General features: G+C 40.8%; 1 protein-coding gene across 1 annotated transcript; it reads right to left on the bottom strand.

The window, feature by feature from the left end:
* Positions 1–8,851: 8,851 nt before the first annotated feature.
* LOC127527000 (calcium-binding and coiled-coil domain-containing protein 2-like) lies at positions 8,852–9,826 on the bottom strand. The gene has a single exon (XM_051924308.1). The coding sequence runs from the start codon at positions 9,806–9,808 to the stop codon at positions 8,852–8,854; it is 957 nt and encodes a 318-aa protein (XP_051780268.1). The 5' UTR covers positions 9,809–9,826.
* Between the last annotated feature and the right edge of the window lie 14,196 nt (positions 9,827–24,022).

Below are 24,022 nucleotides of genomic sequence, written 5' to 3'. Positions count from 1 at the left end.
AGATAGATAGATAGATACTTTATTAATCCCAATGGGAAATTCACATTTTCCAGCAGCAGCATACTGATACAATAAATAATATTAAATTAAAGAATGATAATAATGCAGGTGAAAAAAAGACAATAACTTTGTATAATGTTAAATGTTAACGTTTACCCCCCCCGGATGGAATTGAAGAGTCGCATAGTGTGGTGGAGGAACGATCTCCTCAATCTGTCAGTGGAGCAGGACAGTGACAGCAGTCTGTCGCTGAAGCTGCTCTTCTGTCTGGAGATGATCCTGTTTAGTGGATGCAGTGGATTCTCCATAATTGACAGGAGCCTGCTGAGCGCCCGTCGCTCTGCCACAGATGTTAAACTGTCCAGCTCCATGCTAACAATAGAGTACTATGGTAGACTGAAGTAGAATTGCAAGCAGTTCAGAAGTTTCAAAGGCTTTTAGTGACAATGACATGAAGTCCATATTTGCAGTGTTGGCCCTTTTTTTCTTTTTCCAAGACATTTCACCCTGGCAGACTGTCAATCATTTTCTGGGCCAAATCCTGACTGATGGCAGTTGCCCATTCTTGCAGAATCAATGCTTGGAGTTTGTCAGAATTGGGCTGGTTTCTGTTTGTCCAACCGCCTTTTCAGGATTGACCACAAGTTCTCAATGGGGAGTTTCCTGGCCATGGACCCCAAATTATCGCTTTTACCTTATGGCCCGGTGCTCCATTATGCTGGAAAAGGCATTGTTGGTCACCAAACTGTTCTTGGATGGTTGGGAGAAGTTGCTCTTGGAGGATGTTTTGGTCCCATTCTTTATTCATGGGCTGTGTTCTTAGGCACCACCAATGTAGAGCAGGCTCAGGAATGGCAGCAGGCAGGTGTGAGGGAGGCGAAGACTTTTGGAGGATGGCCTGGTGTGTGTCAAGAAGGGCAACAAAGAAGCCAAGAAAAACAAAAAACATCTGGGACAGACTGATAATCTGCAAAAGGGACAGGGATTGGACTACTGAGGACTGCTGGGAGAAAAAGTCATTTTCTCTGATGAATCCCCTTTCTGATTGTTTGGGGTGTCCGGAAAAAAAAAGGCGAGCGCTACCATCAGTAGAGCATCCTAAGACCATTCATGTGTGGAGTTGCTTCTCAGCCAAGTCACACTTTTGCCTAAGAACACAGCCATGAATAAAGAATGGGACCCAAACATCCTCCGAGAGCAACTTCTCCCAACCATCCAAGAACTGTCTGCGGACCAACAATGAACAATCCAGCATGATGGAGCACCGGGACAGAAGACAAAAGTGAGAACTAAGTGGCATTGAAATTTTGGGTCCATGGCCTGGAAACTCCCCATTGAGGACTTGTGGTCAATCCTCAAAAGGCGGGTGGACAAACAAAACCCCCAATTCTGACAAACATTGATTATGCAAGAATGGGCAGCTGCCATCAGTCAGGATTTGGCCCAGAAGTTGATTGCCAGCCTGCCAAGGTGAATTGCAGAGGTCTTTAAACAGAAAGAAGGGCCACCACTGCAAATATGGACTCTGTGCATAAACTTTATGAAATTGTCAATAAACGCCTTTGAAACTTCTGAAATGCTTGTAATTCTACTTCAGTACACCATAGAAACATCTGACAAAAAAATCTAAAAACAAACCAATACTTGTGTCATTCTGACATAATAAACCTAACGTGCAATTCTTTGAAATTAAACAGGCTTGGAATTTGAACCCAAGATGATACATGTGTGAGGATGCAGTGCTAATTACTGTGCCACCCCGCAAAATATGTTTATTTCTGTTTCTTTGTGCAGGGCGATTTGAAACTTCTTAAATCCTCACTTACAGTCATATGAAAAAGTTTGGGACCCCCTGTTAATTCTTTGGATTTTTGTTCATCATTGGCTGATCTTTCAAAGTAGCAACTTCCTTTTAATATCTGACATGCCTTATGGACACAGTAGGATTTCAGCAGTGACATTAAGTTTATTGGATTAACAGAAAATATGCAATATGCATCATAACAAAATTAGACAGGTGCATAAATGTGGGCACCCAACAGAGATATGACATCAATACTTAGATTAGCAAAAGGAGGCTCAACTAACAGCCTCTAGACGCTGTCCTCCTATACCCTCTGATGAGTGTCTGATTCTGGATGGAGGTATTGTTGACCATTCTTTACACACAATCTCTCCAGTTCAGTTCAATTTGATGGACAGCCTGCTTCAAATCATCCCATAGATTTTCGATGATCTTCAAGTCAGGGGACTGTGACGGCCATTCCAGAACATTGTACTTCTCCCTCTCCATGAATGCCTTTGTAGATTTCCAACTGTGTTTTGGGTCATTGTCTTGTTGGAATATCCAAACCCTGCGTAACTTCAACTTTGTGACTGATGCTTGAACATTATCCTGAAGAATTTGTTGATATTGGGTTGAATTCATCTGCCCCTCGACTTTAACAAGGGCCCCAGTCCCTGAACTAACCACACAGCATGATGGAACCTCCACCAAATCTGACAGTAGGTAGCAGGTGTTTTTCTTGGAATGCGGTGTTCTTCTTCCGCCATGCAAAGCGCTTTTTGTTATAACCAAATAACTCACTTCTTGTCTTATCAGTCCAAAGAACTTCGTTCCAGAATTAATCTAGCTTGTCTAAATGAGCATTGGCATACAACAAGCGACTCTGTGACGTGAGTGCAGAAAGGGCTTCTGTCTCATCACCCTGCCATACAGATGTTCTTTGTGCAAATTGCTGAACTGTAGAATGATGTACAGATACACCATCTGCAGCCAGATGTTCTTGCAGGTCTTTGGAGGTGATCTGTGGGTTGTCTGTCACCATTCTCACAATCCTGCTCATATGCCGCTCCTGGATTTTTCTTGGCCTGCCAGACCTGCTGGGTTTAACAGCAACTGTGCCTGTGGCCTTCCATTTCCTGATTCCATTCCTTACAGTTGAAACTGACAGTTTAAACCTCTGAGATGGCTTTTTGTAGCCTTCCCTTAAACCAGGAGACTCAACAATCTTTGTTTTCAGATCTTTGGAGAGTTGCTTTGAGGATCCCATGCTGTCACTCTTCAGAGGAGAGTCAAAGGGAAGGAAGCCCAACTTGTAATTGACCACCTTAATTACCTTTATATCTCATGATGGACACACCTGTCTATGAAGTTCAAGGCTTAATGAGCTCATCAACCAATTTGGTGTTGTAAGTAATCAGCACTGAGCAGTGACAGGCATTCAAATCAGCACAATGACAAGGGGACCCACATTTGTGCACAGCCAGTTTTTCACATTTGACTTAATTTCATACAACTAAATACTGCGTCACTAAAAATCTTTGTTTGGAAAACACCGCAGTACTCAGATGTTCAAAGGAAATGAAAGACATACCACTGTTATCTTTTACGTTGAAAGGAGAGTCAATTATTATGCAGGCTGAGAGGGCTTCCCAAACTTTTTCATATGACTGTAAGTGGGTTAAACAATGGATGGATGTTCTCACTGAAAGAGAGCAGAAAGGTGGGAAGAAATGGCTAAAGGGTAGCCAATTAGATTGCGTGTACGGGAATTAACACTCTTAGCAGTTTAGCTGATCTAGCAGTTTATATAGAGATGATTCATCTTATTCCAACCTACAAGCCTGCTGTTAGACAGCCACCTATTACCACCAGAAAAGAGAAGAAGTGGAGCCTAAAGGCTGAAATGGCTCTGAATAACTGCTTCCAAATAACAGATTGGGAAATGATGTGTGAGTCAAATGGGGACAATATTGAGGGACTCCTGTCACTGCATCACAGACTATAACTTCTGTGTCGACACAGTGATACCCACAAAGACAGTATGTTGCTTTCCAAAAAACAAGCCCAGGACTACTAAGGAGCTACTGTATTTGCTCGCGTAAAAGTCGGGTCTTGAAACCCGAAAAATCGATCATAAAATCAGACCCCGACTTATAAGCCCGTTCAAAAATACGACATACATTTTTTTTTTCATCTTCTGGCTTAATCCAATCTCGCACCAGTTTCTCAGACACATCGAATTTTGTTGCAGCAGGGCAGTAACCAATTTCTTTCACCACATCAACGACTTTTAATTTAAAACCAGCTTCGTATTTTCTTCTTATCGAACACTCCATCGTAATAAGGGATGCACTTATGATAAAGGTGTATGAGGGTGTGAGATACAAAAAAAAAAACACAAAACTGCAAACGTCGGTTTAGAATAGTTTGGGTATTACCGTGTGGTCATGTAGGCACAGTAGAGAGACAGAAAGAGAGAGATGTTAGGAGCACACGCTGATAATAAAGTAAAGTATCTATCTATGATATAGTGCCTTTCATATCTATCTATCTATCTATCTATCTATCTATCTATCCTATATAGTGCCTTTCACATCCATCTATCTATCTATCCTATATAGTGCCTTTCACATCCATCTATCTATTTATCTATCTATCTATCTATCCTATATAGTGCCTTTCACATCTATCTATCTATCTATCCTATATAGTGCCTTTCACATCTATCTATCCTATATAGTGCCTTTCACATCTATCTATCTATTATATAGTGCCTTTCATATCTATCTATCTATCTATTATATAGTGCCTTTCATATCTATCTATCTATCTATCTATCCTATATAGTGCCTTTCACATCTATCTATCTATCTATCCTATATAGTGCCTTTCACATCTATCTATCTATCTATCTATCTATCTATCTATCTATCTATCTATCTATCTATCTATCTATCCTATATAGTGCCTTTCACATCTATCTATCTATCTATCTTATATAGTGCCTTTCACATCTATCTATCTATCTATCTATCTATCTATCTATCTATCTATCTATCCTATATAGTGCCTTTCACATCTATCTATCTATCTATCCTATATAGTGCCTTTCACATCTATCTAATAGTGCCTTTCACATCTATCTATCTATCTATCCTATATAGTGCCTTTCACATCTATCTATCTATCTATCTATCTATCTATCTATCTATCTATCTATCTATCTATCTATCTATCTATCTATCCTATATAGTGCCTTTCACATCTATCTATCTATCTATCCTATATAGTGCCTTTCACATCTATCTATCTATGTACAGCGCATTACCGCACCCACATAGAAGAAAACGGCCATGTGCTCCGTGGTTACTCCCTCAGGTGGGCGTTAGCGTATCATAATCTCTTGGACCAACAGCGCGAGTTTTCTGCATTCGACTTATATGACAGACATTATAAAATACCTGAAATTATACAGTAAAATCAAGCCCCGACTTATCCATCGGATAACTTATCCACGAGTATATATGGTAAATGGTCTCCTGAATAAGAAAAAGAGAGCATTCAAATCCAGTGAGACAGAGACTCTGAAGGATGTACAGCGTGTGCTAAAGAAAAAGCTGAGTGAAGGAAAGGAAGCTTACAAAGGTGAAATAGAAAACAAACTCACACAGAATAACATAGGAAAAAGTAGGGTGAAACGACACAAATAGATTACAAATGCAAGCTTTCAAGGCAGCTAAGGCCCCTTCATCAGGCATCTGATACTCTTTGTATGATGAAGCTACCTCGAAAGCTTGCATTTGTAATCTATTTAGTTAGCCAATAAAAGGTGTCATCTCACCCTACTTTTTCCTGTATCAATCCATGGATAACATGGTACAACACTCTACAGCTGCAGAATAACATGAAAGATGCCTGGAATGGACAGGCTACAATTACTGGACACTACACAATCTGGGGCTCAGGTGTTAGAAGGGGATGAGGACAAAGCTAACACCCTGAGCCAATCATTATATAGATTTTCCCACCCACTGCCACCTTCTTCCAATGATCAGTCTCCTCACAACATCCCTACTACATCAACAACTTCTACCACGTCAACTGAAATGACCAGTGAAAAGTCCATCTCTGACCATCAGTGAGGACTGTCCATCACCAAAGAACAAGTAAGGAGACAACTGAAGAAGCTAGATGGACCAGATGGAGTCAGACCTCATGTTCTTAAGGCCTGTGCTGACCAACTTTGTGGTGTCTTCTGTCACCCACTCAATTTGTGCCTAAGGCTTCAGAAAATGTCACTGCTGTGAAAAATATCCTGCATTGTTCCTGTTCCAAAGAAGACAGGCACGTCTTCATTTAATGACTACTGACTAGTGGCATTTACGTCTCACATCATGAACACCATTGTGAGACTGGTCTTAAACTATATGAGTCCTCTTGTGGTAGACCACCTGGTCCCACTGCAGTTTGCCTATTAGGCAAAGATTTGAATGGAGGATGCAATTATCTATCTGCTCCATAAGGCTTATTCTCATCTGCACAAAGCTGGCAGCACTGTGAGGATGATGTTATTTGATTCTCCAGTGCCTTCAATACAATCCAGCCATCCCTGTTAAGGAGTCAACTCAGAGACATACAGGTGGATGAGCCTAAGGTGTCCTGGATAATGGACTGTCCATCAAGCAGACTTCAGCTTGTGTGTGAACAACACTGGTGCACGACTAGGAATAATCCTGTCTGTACACCTCATACTATAAATATAACACCAAGTCACGCCACTTGCAGAAATTCTCAGATGATTCTGCACTTATGGGATGTATTGATAAAGGGGACGAGACAGAGGAGGGGAGTCAGGAGCAGAGTCAGGTGAAGAACTTTGACAGTTGTCTGCATCTTAACATCAGCAAAACCAAAGAACTGGTTGTTATAGACTTTCACTACACCAAAGGGCCTGTATGTCTGGTTACTGTTCAAGGAGTGGATGTAGAGGTGTTCCATTCCTACAAGTACTGTACTTGGGGGTCCACGTTAATGACAAGTTGAAGAGAGGAACTAAATAAGAAAGGGCAGAGCAGACTCTTTTTCCTTCAGAGATCGTGCTCCTTTAATGTGAGAAGTGGAATCAGTGTCCTTCACATCTTCTATAACTCTGTGATGGCCAGAGCAACTTTCTACCTGTGGTGTGCTGGGCCAGTAACATCACTTACAGAATCAACAAACCAATTAAAAGTACAAGCTCAGTTATGGGACTCACTCTGGACCCCCTGGAGTGTATACCAAAGGGGAGAATAACAACAAAAACAAATCTGAATGCCATTATAAACAGTGCTGCATATCCTCTCTCTGATACACTAGACTTTGGCCAACAGATTATTCAGCAGACGTGTGTCAAGAAACACTGCAGGGGGCTCCTTTACCAACAGCAATACGACTGCATAATGCCTCACTGTAACTGTGACAAGCAAGTCATATCTGTTCTTTCTTTTTTCTTTTTTATAGTCATTCCAGTGTGTGTTTCTATTTATGTATTTACTTACTTACCTATTTATGTAGTTATTTATTTAATATTTTCCCCTGGAGACAAATAATGAGCCAGAGTTGGGTGGTAGGTGGACAAAGCTTGCTGGGAGGAACGAAGGAGAAAGAGACCAAAATAGAAGAAGAATAAAGTGTTGCGCAAAATATTTACTTGTGGCAGTGGTGGTGGGAAACGATCAGAAAGAGTTTCTCTGAATAAAGTAAGATCTTTGTGCTTTTAAATCCATGCCCTGTTTCTGTTGTGTTGGGTTTGAAGAGCGACAGTGCCCTCTACTGTCCACAATGTAAAATTTAAACCAAGTGCAAATCAAAAAAATAATAGTAGATTTAGATTCTTGGGTATAAACCATATTCCTCATCCCCCACAACCCCCTAGACCACAGGAATCCAAGAACTTACAAACAGATAAAGGATTCATAAAAAAATAATTAGTAATTTGTAACAAATAGTAAGATAAAGTGAGTACTCCATGAAAATATCATTTTTCCTAAGCTTGGTGCTAAAATCCCCCAAATCCAATTAAGCGTCATCCATTTGTGAGTTCGTCTGAGGGGAACCCCCTGTCTGCCATACTATATATCTATCTATCTATCTATCTATCATATATTGCCTTTCACATCTATCTATCTATCTATCATATAGTGCCTTTCACATCTATCTATCTCTCTATCTATTATATAGTGCCTTTCATATCTATCTATCATGTAGTGCCTTTCATATCTATCTATCTATCTATCATATAGTGCCTTTCACATCTATCTATCTATCTATTATATAGTGCCTTTCATATCTATCTATCATGTAGTGCCTTTCACATCTATCTATCTATCTATCTATCTATCTATCTATCTATCTATCTATCTATCTATCTATCTATCTATCTATCATATAGTGCCTTTCACATCTATCTATCTATTATATAGTGCCTTTCATATCTATCTATCTATCATATAGTGCCTTTCACATCTATCTATCTATTTTATAGTGCCTTTCATATCTATCTATCATGTAGTGCCTTTCACATCTATCTATCTATCTATCATATAGTGCCTTTCACATCTATCTATCTATTATATAGTGCCTTTCATATCTATCTATCTATCTATCTATCTATCTATCTATCTATCTATCATATAGTGCCTTTCACATCTATCTATCTATCTATTATATAGTGCCTTTCATATCTATCTATCATGTAGTGCCTTTCATATCTATCTATCATATAGTGCCTTTCACATCTATCTATCTATTATATAGTGCCTTTCATATCTATCTATCTATCTATCTATCACACATGGCCAATTTTGTCTTAGTCTGCTCTGCACATCTGGTGTTTATGACCGTGGTTGGGAGTCTGGATTGTCCAAAGTTGGACACTGTTTCTGTGCAATGGTTCAAAGTGTATTTTAAACATTTTTTTCTAAAATTATAGAGCTGTGGTTGTACTAATGGTGGAAGTGAACACTGACATAGACATGAAGTATGTAGTGGACAGAATGTAAATGCGTCTTGTTGTCTTTGCCAAGATTAGCAAAGGCAAGAAAAGGTCAAGAAGTACAGAGCCAAGACCGTGAATACCTTGAAGTCCAGGTCTTGTCTTCTGAAGTTGATCCACCTCTCACTGGATTTCTGCTCTTTCTTCCTCCATAGCCGCTCCTTCTCCCTCTGCTCTCGCTCTTTCTCCCACTGCTTTCTCTCTTGCTTTAGTCGTTGCTGTTCCATCTCCCACTGTAGCCAGTCTTCTTCCAGTCGCTCACGGTAGTCTCCTAACTGCTGTTGATACTCGTCCAGCTGCTGGCGGTTCTTCTCCCACTGAGGCCATTCATCGTCCCTTTGCTGACACTGCTCATCCTTCAGCTGCCGCTCCTTTTTCCACAGCTGCCGTTCCTTCTTCCACAGCTGCCGCTCCTTCTTCCATAGCTGGTCATCCATTTCCCAGCGCTGGTAGTCCATCTCCCACTGCTGACCATCCTTTTCCCACTGGTGGCAGTCCTTCACCCACCGTAGCCAGTCTTTATCCCACTGCTGGACATCCTTATTCCACTGCTGCCAGTACTCATTCCTCAGCTGCCAATCACTTTCACACCTGTCCTGGTCCTTCTCCCACCGTTGCCACTCCTCCTCCCAGTGCTGCCAGTCCATCTCCCAGCGCTGTCGCTCCTTCTCCCACTGCTGGCGGTCTTTCTCCCACTGCTGACGGTCCTTCTCCCACTGCTGCCGTTCCCTCTCGCGCCTCTGACGGTCCATCTCCCTTCGCTGCCGTTCCCAGTCCCCTTGCTGTTGGCACCTCTCCCTCTGCTGCATATCAATGATCATCGGCTGCATTTCTATTTCCATCTGCTGCCGGTCCTGCTCTTCCAGCTGGATGTCCTTCTCCTTCAGCTGCCGCTCTCGCTCCCTCAGCTGCTGCTCCTTCTCCTTCAGTTGGTCTCTCTTTATCAGCAGCTGGGCGCCCTTCTCAACTAATTCTTCAAGCACCTCCATGGCATTTGCTCTGCTGTTTAGAACTTGTAACAAAAGGAATAAAGAATTGAAGGGTCATTAAATTTACACAGGAAACAAGACCTTGGTTTTTATTCTCTGATCTCTCAATAATCTATCTGGTGTCACAAGAGGTCCAAGGAATATCTCAAAGGAAATAGGCATATGATGGGGAATGTAGGGAGACAAACTAAAGCAGGATATCCTCACACACGGCCAGTCAAAACACTAATAAATTTATCAGCAATGGAAATAAAGCCACCTAAACCACCTGGGGCAGAACATGCAGACTCCAGACAGAAGCTTGGCACTAGTTCAATAGCTAATTTAAAAGAAATAAAAAGCAGTAATATGTAGGATTGGCTTGTCCACGTTGTTGAGATATCCAAGAATGTATCAAAATGAGGTAGTACAATTTGGGGATGTGGGGACCTTGGGGGGAATGTAGGAACTAGCTTTAAACAGGGCAGGATAACTCACATGCCCACCCTGTTACATTTAGAATATAATTGTTACTTTTAAATTTATTTTTATTAAAAAATATACTCTGTTTGTTCACGTTAAGCACAGGGGCCCCACAAGGGTGTGTGCTCAGCCCATTGCTCTTTACCCTGCAGACCCACGACAGTGTACCAAACTGCACTTCCAATCACATTGTCAGGTTTGCAGACGATACCACCGTGGTCAGCCTCATCACCAACAATGACGAAGCCAACTATAGGAACGAGGTGAGCCAACTGGTCCAGTGGTGTAAAGAAAACAATCTCTTCCTGAACGTGGGAAAGACCAAAGAGATTGTGGTCCATTTCAGGAGAGGTCATTCACATCACGCCCCACTGACTATCGACGGTGCAGCTGTGGAAAGGGTGAGTAGCACTAAGTTCCTGGGGAGGACCTCTCCTGGTTAGATAACACCACATCACTGTCCAAGAAAGTTCATTCCCACCACTACTTTCTACGCAAACTGAGGAGAGCACAAGTTCCACCCCCCAATCATGTTGCTCTTTCTACCGGGGCACAATTGAGAGCATCCTCACCAGCTGTATCTCTGCGCGATATGGAAGCTGCACTGCCTCCTGTAGGAAGTCCCTGCAATGCATAGTGGTTGTGACCAGTAAGATCATTGGTGCCCCACTGCCCTCCCTCAAGGACATTTTCCACACCCGTCTCACCCGTGGAGCCATCAGCATTGCTGGTGACTCCTCCCACCCCTTTCACTCCCTTTTTAGCCTCCGGGCCCGCTCCACAAGACTGTCTAACAGCTTCATCCACCAAGCTGTCAGGATGCTGAACTCTGTCCACTAACTCCCCCCACCCGCCCCCTTCTCCTGGACCATAACAAGAGTCACTATCTACCAAGTACCCTACCTCAGCTGGTATTATATAAGGACTCCATATTACATCTGCTGCTAACTGTTTGTCTTTTTGTACATCTCATAAGCTACTCCATAATGCACCTTCTCTTTTTTTACTGTAATTGGCTTTTGCACTAATGACTATTGCACATTGTACACAGGTCTACTTTACAAGTTCTAATGTTATTTATCTTATACGTTATACTTTTATACTTTTTATATTTTATTGTACTACGAAGATGAGAGAGAAACAGTATTTCGATTCTCCTGTATGTTCTGCACATATAGTGAATTGACAATAAAAGGCTATTTGATTTGATTTGATTATAGAGTATACCTTCAAACGGACATGCATAGATGTTAGCAGAGCAACGTGAAACATTTGAAAAAATATCTTAAGGTTGGTCAGGCTACCAGTCCATCACAGGGCACAGCCATCACGGTCCGTGTACTGTACTTCTTGGTATGTATTTGAAATTTCATTTTAGAAGCAAAAATGAAAAAACGAAAATGAAAGGAATTTTCAGATTATGATTTTTGATTCAAGAATAAAATGAGGGAAAATAAGGTATTTTTTAATTCTATGGTAACAAATAGCAGTCATAAACTTAAAATTATACATACTTTTCTGGATTTATTTGTGATTCAAATAATGAAAGTGTTATAGCTCAAAAACAACAAAACAGACGCATTTTCGTTGTCTGAAACCGGAAGTAATTCTTCTTCTGCGTGATTTTTGACGACACGTGCGAACAGTCCTCCTCCTCACAACATGTCGATCGACGGCCTTGAAATTACACTGCATGGCATCAGCAGAGGATGGACCCGTTGTTTTTCGGAACAGTAAAAGAGTGACACTCCGGGACGAGGACATGACTGCAGAAAAACTGAGTCGCATCTTTCAGGTAAAAATACAAGCTTTGCGGTCCGTGTACTTTTTGGTATTTGAAATTTCATTTTAGATGCAAAAACGAAAAAATGAAAATGAAAGGAATTTTCAGATTTTGATTTTTGATTAAAGAATAAAATAAGGGAAAATAAGGTATTTTTTTAATTCAGTGGTAACAAATAGCAGTCATAAACTTAAAATTACACATAATTTTCTGGATTTATTTGTGATTCAAATAATGAAAGTGTTATAGCTCAAAAACAATAAAACAGACACATTTTCGTTGTCTGAAACCGGAGGTACTTCTTCTTTTGTGCGATTTTTGACAACACGTGCGAACAGTCCTCCTCACAACACATCGACCAACGGCCTTGAAGATACACTGGCATCACCAAAGGATGGACCATTACGTTGTTTTTCGGAACACTAAAAGAGTGACACTCCGGGACGAGGCCATGACTACAGAAAAACTGAGTCGCATCTTTCCGGTAAAAATACAAGCTTTGCAAACTTTGCTTCATTGATGTAGCAGTTCTTTTATGAACGTTATTGTTGTTACTACGAAACAGCTAACATTTGGTGATTTCATTTACTAACACTAAGTCTGGCAAATTTTATAGTGCTAGCATTTTGCATGTGTGTAAATGTGTGAATGGTCGCTCATTGACAAGTGTGACACATGTTAAGAAAACTTTCTGTAAATCACGTTGCTCTCCTAACGTGTTACACTTTGCGCACTGTTAATACTCGAAACGTTTACTAGCTATAGTAGCCGGTAAAAGTCAATGAGCAACCATTCAAAATGCTAGCACTATAAAAATTGCCAGACTTAGTGTTAGTAAATTAAATCACCAAATGTTAGCTGTTTCACAGTAAGTAACAACAATAACGTTCATATAAGAACTGCTACATCAATGAAGCAAAGTTTGCAAAGCTTGTATTTTTACCGGAAAGATGCGACTCAGTTTTTCTGTAGTCATGGCCTCGTCCCGGAGTGTCACTCTTTTACTGTTCTGAAAAACAATGTAACGGTCCATCCTCTGCAGATGCCATGCAGTGTAAGTTCAAGGCCGTCGGTTGATGTGTTGCAAATCGCGCAAAAGAAGAAGTACAGTACCTCAGGTTTCAGACAACGAAAATGTGTCTGTTTTATTGTTTTTGAGCTATAACACTTTCATTATTTGAATCACAAATAAATCCAGAAAATTATGTGTAATTTTAAGTTTATGACTGCTATTTGTTACCACTGAATTAAAAATACCTTATTTTCCCTTATTTTATTCTTTAATCAAAAATCAAAATCTGAAAATTCCTTTCATTTTTTGTATTTTCGTTTTTGCCTCTAAAATGAAATTTTAAATACCAAAAAGTACATGGACCCTTTGCAAACTGCTTTATTGATTTAGGGATGTAGCAGTTCTTTTATGGTCCATGTACTTTTTGGTATTTAAAATTTCATTTTAGAGGCAAAAACGAAAATACAAAAAATGAAAGGAATTTTCAGATTTTGATTTTTGATTAAAGAATAAAATAAGTGAAAATAAGGTATTTTTTAATTCAGTTGTAACAAATAGCAGTCATAAACTTAAAATTACACATAATTTTCTGGATTTATTTGTGATTCAAATAATGAAAGTGTAATAGCTCAAAAACAATAAAACAGATGCATTTTCGTTGTCTGAAACCGGAAGTACTTCTTCTTCTGCGTGATCTTTGACGACACGTGCGAACAGTCCTCCTCCTCACAACACATCGACCGACAGCCTTGAAGTTACACTGCATGGCATCAGCAGAGGATGGGCCATTATGTTGTTTTTCAGGAATAGTAAAAAGAGTGACACTCCGGGACAAGGACATGACTGCAGAAAAACGGATTCGCATCTTTCAGGTAAAAATACAAGCTTTGCAAACTTTGCTTCGTTGATGTAGCAGTTCTTTTGTGAACGTTATTGTTGTTACTTACTGTGAAACAGCTAACATTTGGTGATATCTTTTACTAACACTAAGTCTGGCAATGTTTATAGTGCTAATATTTTGAATGTGTGTAAATGTGTGAACGGTCGCTCATAGACAGATATAACACCTTTCTGTAAATCACGTTGCTCTCCTAACGTGTTACACTTTGCGCACTGTTAATACTCGTTTACTAGCTATAGTAGCCGGTAAAAGTCAATAAGCAACCATTCCAAATGCTATCACTGTAAAAATTGCCAGACTTAGTATTAGTAAATGAAATCACCAAATGTTAGCTGTTTCACAGTAAGTAACAACAATAACGTTCACAAAAGAACTGCTACATCAACGAAGCAAAGTTTGCAAAGCTTGTATTTTTATCTGAAAGATGCGAATCCGTTTTTCTGCAGTCATGTCCTCGTCCCGGAGTGTCACTCTTTTTACTATTCCTGAAAAACAATGTAATGGTCCATCCTCTGCTGATGCCATGCAGTGTAACTTCAAGGCTGTCGATCGACATGTTGTGAGGAGGAAGACTGTTCGTACGTGTCGTCAAAAATCGCGCAGAAGAAGAAGTACTTCCGGTTTCAGACAACGAAAATGCATCTGTTTTATTGTTTTTGAGCTATTAAACTTTCATTATTTGAATCACAAATAAATCCAGAAAATTATGTGTAATTTTAAGTTTATGACTGCTATTTGTTACCACTGAATTAAAAAATACCTTATTTTCCCTTATTTTATTCTTTAATCAAAAATCAAAATCTGAAAATTCCTTTCATTTTCATTTTTGCACCTAAAATGAAGTTTCAAATACCAAAAAGTACACGGACCTTTTATGAACGTTATTGTTGTTGCTTACTGCGAAATACATAAAGGGCGTTTTCTTATTCTTGTTTCTTGCATTTTTCTTTTCTGATGTGCAAAAGAACAAAAGGAAAAAAGTAATTGTTTCGCGTTTTTCATTTTTCCCTTTTAAGTTGAAAATCAAATAAGTGTCTCTTTTTCTTTTTTAAATGATATTTTTTGAAACAAAATTCCAAATACCAAGACGTACACGGTCCTTTTAAGCCTTTTAAGGAAAAAAAGATGAAGAGGAGACCTGACTGGAGTGTTTAAAATTATAACGTGAATTAGCCCAGTGGATCGAGACAGTGACTTTAAAATGAGATCATCAAGAACCCGGGGACACAGTTGGAAACTTGTTAAGAGTAAATTTCACACAAACATTTGGAAGTTTATCTTTACCCAAAGAACGATAGACACTTGGAAAAAGCGACCAAGAAGTGTGGTAGACAGTAAAACTTTAGGGACTTTCAAAATTCGACTTGATGTTTTTTTGGAAGAAATAAGTGGATAGGACTGGTGAGCTTTGTGGGGCTGAATGGCCTGTTCTCGTCTAGAGTGTTCTAATGTTCTAATAACTCTCTGGAGGAGATCTTTAAAGACTTGAGATTTTGGACATTCCGGGCAATAAGGTCCAGGTTCTTCATCCCCTTCTCTTCTTTTTACTTTCTTGTATATGAAGTTTAGGGTAAGTATTGTAATCGTCCAAAGATTCGATGTCGAGATTTTGGTGAATCTCAATGTTTTAGACCTTACTGACTTTCTCATATAGGGAAATTAGTGGAATCCACGAAAAAACTCAATTTCGAGAATTTGATGAATCTCGATGTTTTAGACCTCCCTGAGTCTGACAAAAACATTTTTGGAATTATGTCTGTGTGTGTGTAAACACAATAACTTGAGTATGCTTTCACTTAGGCCAACAACATTTTACACACAAGTATTAGGTACAAAATGTAGATATCTATCAACTTTTGGGCAATTTCCGATATTCCACTCTGTAACTGTCTTCATAATTAGGCTATGAGTATTAACTTATTTGTGCATCACTGGCAAATAAAGTATGAGTTATTAGTATGAGAACAGTGTCTTATGATGTCATATATGCTAATTACCTAGAAAAAATGGCATAACATTTACCTACACTTACGGTCACCATTGTAAAGTCTTCCCAACAGGCTAATGCACATTTTCTTTTACTGCAAAACCAAGGGAGCTGGTCATATGCTAACCAGGAAGAACAGGGCACTTCACATGGAGCTATAGCTGAACAGAAGGGAAAAACAGAAATGGGGTGAAACTTGAAATCAGGAATGCAAAGCTGAAGTACCAGGACAGGACTGAGAGTGAACTTGAGACTGATATAAACAATAAGGCTGGCGTTTATAATAAATTAATTAATCGAGTGGAGATGCTGAGGACTACAACTTATTAATTGAAGGCACAAAAATCTAGCATGTTATATAATTACAACCTCACTTGACATGTACTCATAGATATATATTATATATCGTGGCGGACGCCCCTTCAGTATATGTTCTGGGGCAGCAAGCATAGGCTACCCAATACCTCCCCTGGCACTTTAGATGGCAATCCCCCTGGGTTGCAGCGGTGCCTTGGACCGCCGCAAGGCTTCATGGTAGTTAGAGTTTGGTACAGCCCTGTTGGGATCCGCAGGTGCCACCAGGGGGTGCTGCAGCAGGAGCTGCTGAGCCCTTATGGGCAGTGATTTCACCCCACCCGGAAGTACAGCTAGAAATGGGCAATCAAGCACCTGGAGCACTTCTGGGTGCCTTATAAAAGGAGCCAGCAGCCACCACTCAAGGAGCCAGAGTCGGGAGGAGAGACACAAAGCTGCCAGAGAGGAGTGGAGGAAAGAAGAATTTATTTTGTGTTGTGCCGTTTGAGCTTGTGGGTCTGTGTTGTGCCTGCGGGACACGGTGGAAGACGTGGCCCCCAGGCGAATAAAATAAAAGTTCATTTATTTTTGTAAGTGTGCCTCCGGTGTCAGTCTGTGTCGGGTCCGGCGCTGATATAGCACCTTTGTATATACCGTATATACTCACATGTAAGTCGGTTCTTGAAACCCGAAAAATTTGTCATAAAATCAAACCGTGACTTATACACCCGTTCAAAAATGCGACGCTTAATTTTTTTTTTTTTTACATCTTCTTGCCTCCTCCAATCTCACATCAGTTTCTCAGACACATCGAATTTTGTTCCAGCAGCGCAGTTACCAATTTCTTTTGCTATTTCAATGACATTTAATTTAAAGCCAGCTTCATATTTTCTTCTGATCGAACGCTCCATCGTGGATAAGGGATGCTCTTACGATAAAGGTGTATGAGGATGTGAGATACAAATAAACACAAATCAGTGAAAATGTTGCTTCGTAACAGTTTGGGTATCACTGTGTGGTCACATAGGCACAATAGAGAGAGAGACAGAGAGAGGTTAGGAGGACGCGCTGATACAGCGCATTGCTGCACTCACATAGAGAAAAAAGGCCATGTGCTCCGTGGTTACTCTGTCAGGTGGGCGTTAGCATATCAGTATGTGCGTCTTGGGAACTGCACGTCTGACATTGTGGTCAGCAACACAGGAGCGCCACAGGGGACTGTACTTTCTCCGGTCCTGTTCAGCCTATATACATCGGACTTCCAATACAACTTGGAGTCCTGCCATGTGCAAAAGTTCGCTGATGACACTGCTATCGTGGGCTGTATCAGGAATGGGCAGGAGGAGGAGTACAGGGACCTAATCAATGACTTTGTTAAATGGTGCGACTCAAACCACCTACACCTGAACACCAGCAAAACCAAAGAGCTGGTGGTGGATTTTAGGTGGACCAGACCCCTCATAGACCCCGTGATCATCAAAGGTGACTGTGTGCAGAGGGTGCAGACCTATAAATACCTGGGAGTGCAGCTGGATGATAAATTAGACTGGACTGCCAATACTGATGCTTTGTGCAAGAAAGGACAGAGCCGACTATACTTCCTTGAAGGCTGGCGTCCTTCAACATCTGCAATAAGATGCTGCAGATGTTCTATCAGACAGTTGTGGTGAGCGCCCTCTTCTACGCGGTGGTGTGCTGGGGAGGCAGCATAAAGAAGAAGGACGCCTCACACCTGGACAAACTAGTGAGGAAGGCAGGCTCTATTGTTGGCATGGAGCTGGACAGTTTAACATCTGTGGCAGAGCGAAGGGCGCTCAGCAGACTCCTGTCAATCATGGAGAATCCACTGCATCCACTGAACAGGATCATCTCCAGACAGAGGAGCAGCTTCAGCGACAGACTGCTGTCACCGTCCTGCTCCACTGACAGACTGAGGAGATTGTTCCTCCCCCAAACTATGCGACTCTTTAATTCCACCCGGGGGGGTAAACGTTAACATTTAACATTATACAAAGTTATTGTCTGTTTTTCACCTGTATTATTATCATTCTTTAATTTAATATTATTTATTGTATCAGTATGCTGCTGCTGAAGAATGTGAATTTCCCATTGGGATTAATAAAGTATCTATCTATCTATCTATCTATCTATCTATCTATCTATCTATCTATCTATCTATCTATCTATCTATCTATCTATCTATCTATCTATCTATCTATCTATCTATCTATCTATCTATCTATCTCATAATCTCTTGGACCAATAGTGTGAGTTTTCAACATTCGACTTATATGACCGACATTATAAAATACCAGAAATAATACTGTAAAATCAAGCCCCGACTTATACACTGGAGAACTTATCCGCGAGTATATACTGTATGGTATATAAGGTATCTGCTAGAAAAGGGCATTTTGGTAAATTAATACTTGGGGGTAATACCCTCCTACAAATAGAAAACGTAAAACACCCCCATTTTTTTTTGTCAATGTACAATTCTCATGACAGTGGAATAGGTTATTCTTAGCCAGTCTACTGTAGTAATTGGATTGGAAAATGTGGTTAACATCCACTCATGCATGGGGAAAGAAATACAGTTGAATACAGTGAAACCGGGATAATTTAGAAAAATACCGTGATATAGAATTTTGGTCATACCGCCCACCCCTACTTTCCACATACATTCACATTTGTGAACTTTAAAGGGGGACTACATACAACTGATGAAAAGCACAAAAAGAAATATTGTACTTGAGTGAACACCATTAACAAATGAAAGTGACAAACATCTAAAAATTATAATGATATATATGAAGAAGACAGTGCAGGCAGGGTGGAATGTGTGGAGAAGAGTGTCAGGAGTGATTTGTGACAGACGGATATCAGCAGGAGTGAAAGGGAAGGTCTACAGGACGGTAGTGAGACCAGCTATGTTATATGGGTTGGAGACACTGGCACTGACCAGAAAGCAGGAGACTGAGATGGAAGTGGCACAGTTAAAGATGTTAAGATTTGCATTGGGGATGACGAGGATGGACAGGATTAGAAATGAGGACATTAGAGGGTCAGCTCAGGTTGGACGGTTGGGAGACAAAGTCAGAGAGGCGAGATTACGTTGGTTTGGACATGTGCAGAGGAGAGATGCTGGGTATATTGGGAGAAGGATGCTAAGGATAGAGCTGCCAGGTAAGAGGAGAAGAGGAAGGCCTAAGAGAAGGTTTATGGATATGAAGAGAGAAGACATGCAGGTTGTAGGTGCGGCAGAGTAAGTTATACAGGAGAGGAAGATATGGAAAAAGATGATCCGCTGTGGCAACCCCTAACTGGAGCAGCCGAAAGAAGAAGAAGAATACTGAAATTTCACGTTATTCCTACCGATTATCCATTTCAAACGAAAAGAATACCCTTTCCTGTAAAATTCTTTTTTGCAATAAAAATTGTGTTTTGAACGATTATTTAACAATGAACGCTCCAGAGATTGTTCCAGCCTTGCGCACTATGCTTGCTGGTATAGACTTCAGCTTCCCGGTTACCCTGCTCAGGTTAATATTTTTATTTTATTAATTTTCATTGTAATCATTCCATACAAACAGATCAATTTATAACCCAACAAATTTCAAGACTTATCAAACCCCACCCCTGAGAAGGAGAGCTTAGCTAAAGGAAAATTGCTTAAGGCTTTTTAATAAGGCAACATTAAACAAAAGAAAGGCAGAAGTGTAAATATCTATGTAAATAAGAGATGGAGAAGGGAGTTAAATGCAATAATAGTTATTTCTCTTATTCTAAAATAATACTGATTAAATCCTGCCATGTTTTGAAAAAATGTTGTACAGATCCTCTAACTGAAAATTTGATTTTTTCCAATTTCAAATAATATAAAACATCGGTTTCCCACTGGCTTATAAGAGGAGAATTAGGATTCTTCCAATTTAACAAAATAAGTCTGCGTGCCAAAAGTGTAGTGAATGCAATCACCGTTTGCTTGTCCTTCTCCAATTCAAGTCCATCTGGAAGGACACCAAACACAGCTGTTAATGGGTTAGGAGGGATTGTGATACTAAGGCTGTCTGAGAGGCACTTAAAAATTTTGGTCCAAAATGATGTTAGTTTGGTGCAGGCCCAGAACATGTGACCCAGTGAGGCAGGAGCTTGGTTGCAGCGTTCGCAGGTTGGATCCTGCCCTGGAAACATTTTGGACAGTTTTAAGCGAGACAGATGAGCTCGATATATCATTTTTTAGTTGAATAATTCTATGCTTTGCGCATATAGAACTCGAGTGAATTCTCTGCTTTGCTACCTTCCACTCCTTTTCTGATATATTGATTAAGAGATCTTCTTCCCAATGTCCTCTTGGATCTTTGAAAGGTAGGAACTCTAATAAGATTTTATATATTGCGGAAATAGTGTTTGTTTCCTCGAAATTGAGCAGTATTTTTTCCAGCATTGTGGAGGGTGCAAGGTGGGGGAGATCGGGCAATTTCTGTTTAACAAAATTTCTAATTTGAAGATAGTGAAAGAAATGTGTAGCTGGGAGGTTGAATTTTGAACGTAATTGTTCAAAAGATGTAAATATGTTGTCTATATAAAGATCTCTGAGCATTTAAATACCCTGCTCAGGTTAAAGTGGCTTTAGACAATAGATGGATGGATGGGTGATCCACAGCTGTACTTTCAGATGAATCACCTCCCAACTGTTTCACCAACAGAAAATGCCCCGTAAAGTAACAGTTTCATTGAATCCAGCCACAGCTACTTTCTGAAGTCACAATCACTCTTCCAGCGTCCCGAACATTGTCCACTATGTCATGCTATGACTCTCTCCATGATCCTTCCTCATCTTCTGTGACATTCCATTTATCCAATGCCCTTGGAGTCTCTGCCTTCTTGAACCCTCCCAGGCTTGTAAAATATAATGGTAATATTTCAGGGATTCATAGAATATAAACCACATCATATCTGTGTGACAATTTGGTGTCAATCACCCATCTAAATATTGTATGCCGGCTATTAAAGTATAGTTTGCATCCATGACCACCTGTGTGTTGGCACTGTGATATTGTTTGCGATTCACATTGTGTGCTCATGCACAGTTGTGGCATTGATCTTTATGTGTGTGCCGATTTGCATGACTGCAACTTGCTTTAATATCTCCTTATGTGGAGTGCTGGGGAACTGTATAAATCTGCACTACTTCATTCATTTAAAGTTGTGTACAAAATTCAAGAAATGCTTGGTTTTGACATGCACATCAAAAGCTTCATTTTGCACGTAATGTTACACTTTCATTTCGGCTGACAGAACACGAAGTGATCCCCCTACCATACCATTTTCAATACCTGCTTAATCCTGATCAGGGTCAAGGAGAGCTGGAGCCTAACCTAGCACAGGATGCAAAGCAGAATCAATTCCCGGAAAGGACGCAAGTGGGTGGAGTGATCACGCAACGTATAAAATTTGTGATGAATATTATTCCATCCATCCATCCATCCATTATCCAACCTGCTATATCCTAACTACAGGGTTACGGGGGTCTGCTGGAGCCAATCACAGCCAACACAGGGCGCAAGGCAGGAACAAACCTTGGGCAGGGCGCACACATACACACACACACACACACACACACACATACACACCAAGCACACACTAGGGACAATTTGGAATCGCCAATGCACCTAACCTGCATGTCTTTGGACTGTGGGAGGAAACCCACGCAGATATGGGGAGAAAATGCAAACTTCACGCAGGGAGGACCCAGGAAGCGAACCACCGTGTGCCACCGTGCTGCCTGCTTGTAAACAGATATTTACAATTTGGCAGAGATGGAATAATATTCAGGCGGCACGGTGGCACCTCTGAGCAGCCATGAGTCGAGATAATTCTTGGTAGCGAAAAGCAATCAGATCGCTTTCTGCTACCAAGATTCTACCAAGAATTGAAAGCTCGGGCCAATCGCGGCACGTATCGGCTACCAAGAATTGACCATTCACAGCCCGGTTCGGCTACCAAGAATTGGCCAATGGTGGCTCAGTCGGCTACCAAGAACTGGCAAATCACGGCTCGTGTTGTCTACCAAAACTCAGAAAGGGTGGGCCAGCCTCTTCTCAGTTAATGTATTCTGCAAAAGCTTGTTCGAGTCTGCACACAAACGCTTTGCGATTTGAGTTTCATTTTGAACTTTCTAAAAATGTTACTCACGAGTGTTGGTTTGTGCAGATATACAGTGCATCCGGAAAGTATTCACAGCACATCACTTTTTCCACATTTTCTTATGTTACAGCCTTATTCCAAAATGGATTAAATTCATTTTATTCCTCAGAATTCTACACACAACACCCCATAATGACAACGTGAAAAAATTTTACTTGAGGTTTTTGCAAATTTATTAAAAATAAAAAAACTGAGAAATCTCATGTACATAAGTGTTCACAGCCTTTGCTCAATACTTTGTCGATGCACCTTTGGCAGCAATTCCAGTCTCAAGTCTTTTTGAATATGATGCCACAAGCTTGGCACACCTATCCTTGGCCAGTTTGGCCCATTCCTCTTTGCAGCACCTCTCAAGCTCCATCAGGTTGGATGGGAAGCGTCGGTGCACAGCCATTTTAAGATCTCTCCAGAGATGTTCAATCGGATTCAAGTCTGGGCTCTGGCTGGGCCACTCAAGGACATTCACAGAGTTGTCCTGAAGCCACTCCTTTGATATCTTGGCTGTGTGCTTAGGGTCGTTGTCCTGCTGAAAGATGAACCGTCGCCCCAGTCTGAGGTCAAGAGCGCTCTGGAGCAGGTTTTCATCCAGGATGTCTCTGTACATTGCTGCAGTCATCTTTCCCTTTATCCTGACTAGTCTCCCAGTTCTTGCTGCTGAAAAACATCCCCACAGCATGATGCTGCCACCACCATGCTTTACTGTAGGGATGGTGCCAGGTTTCTTCCAAACGTGACGCCTGGCATTCACACCAAAGAGCTCAATCTTTGTCTCATCAGACCAGAGAATTTTCTTTCTCCTGGTCTGAGAGTCCTTCAGGTGCCTTTTGGCAAACTCCAGGCGGGCTGCCATGTGACTTTTACTAAGGAGTGGCTTTCGTCTGGCCACTCTACCATACAGGCCTGATTGGTGGATTGCTGCAGAGATGGTTGTCCTTCTGGAAGGTTCTCCTCTCTCCACAGAGGGCCTCTGGAGCTCTGACAGAGTGACCGTCGGGTACTTGGTCACCTCCCTGACTAAGGCCCTTCTCCCCCGATCGCTCAGTTTAGATGGCCGGCCAGCTCTAGGAAGAGTCCTGGTGGTTTTCGAATTTCTTCCACTTATGGATGATGGAGGCCACTGTGCTCATTGGGACCTTCAAAGCAGCAGAAATTTTTCTGTAACCTTCCCCAGATTTGTGCCTTGAGACAATCCTGTCTCGGAGGTCTACAGACAATTTCTTTGACTTCATGCTTGGTTTGTGCTCTGACATGAACTGTCAACTGTGGGACCTTATATAGACAGGTGTGTGCCTTTCCAAATCATGTCCAGTCAACTGAATTTACCACAGGTGGACTCCAATGAAGCTGCAGAAACATCTCAAGGATGATCAGGGGAAACAGGATGCACCTGAGCTCAATTTTGAGCTTCACGGCAAAGGCTGTGAATACTTATGTACATGGGATTTCTAAATTTTTTTATTTTTTAATAAATTTGCAAAAATCTCAAGTAAACTTTTTTCATGTTGTCATTATGGGGTGTTGTGTGTAGAATTCTGAGGAAAAAAATGAATTTAATCCATTTTGGA

The sequence above is a fragment of the Erpetoichthys calabaricus genome, chromosome 3 (genome assembly GCF_900747795.2).
Source record: "Erpetoichthys calabaricus chromosome 3, fErpCal1.3, whole genome shotgun sequence".
NCBI classification, from domain to species: Eukaryota; Metazoa; Chordata; class Cladistia; order Polypteriformes; family Polypteridae; genus Erpetoichthys; species Erpetoichthys calabaricus.
This window is presented reverse-complemented; position numbering and strand designations above follow the sequence as displayed.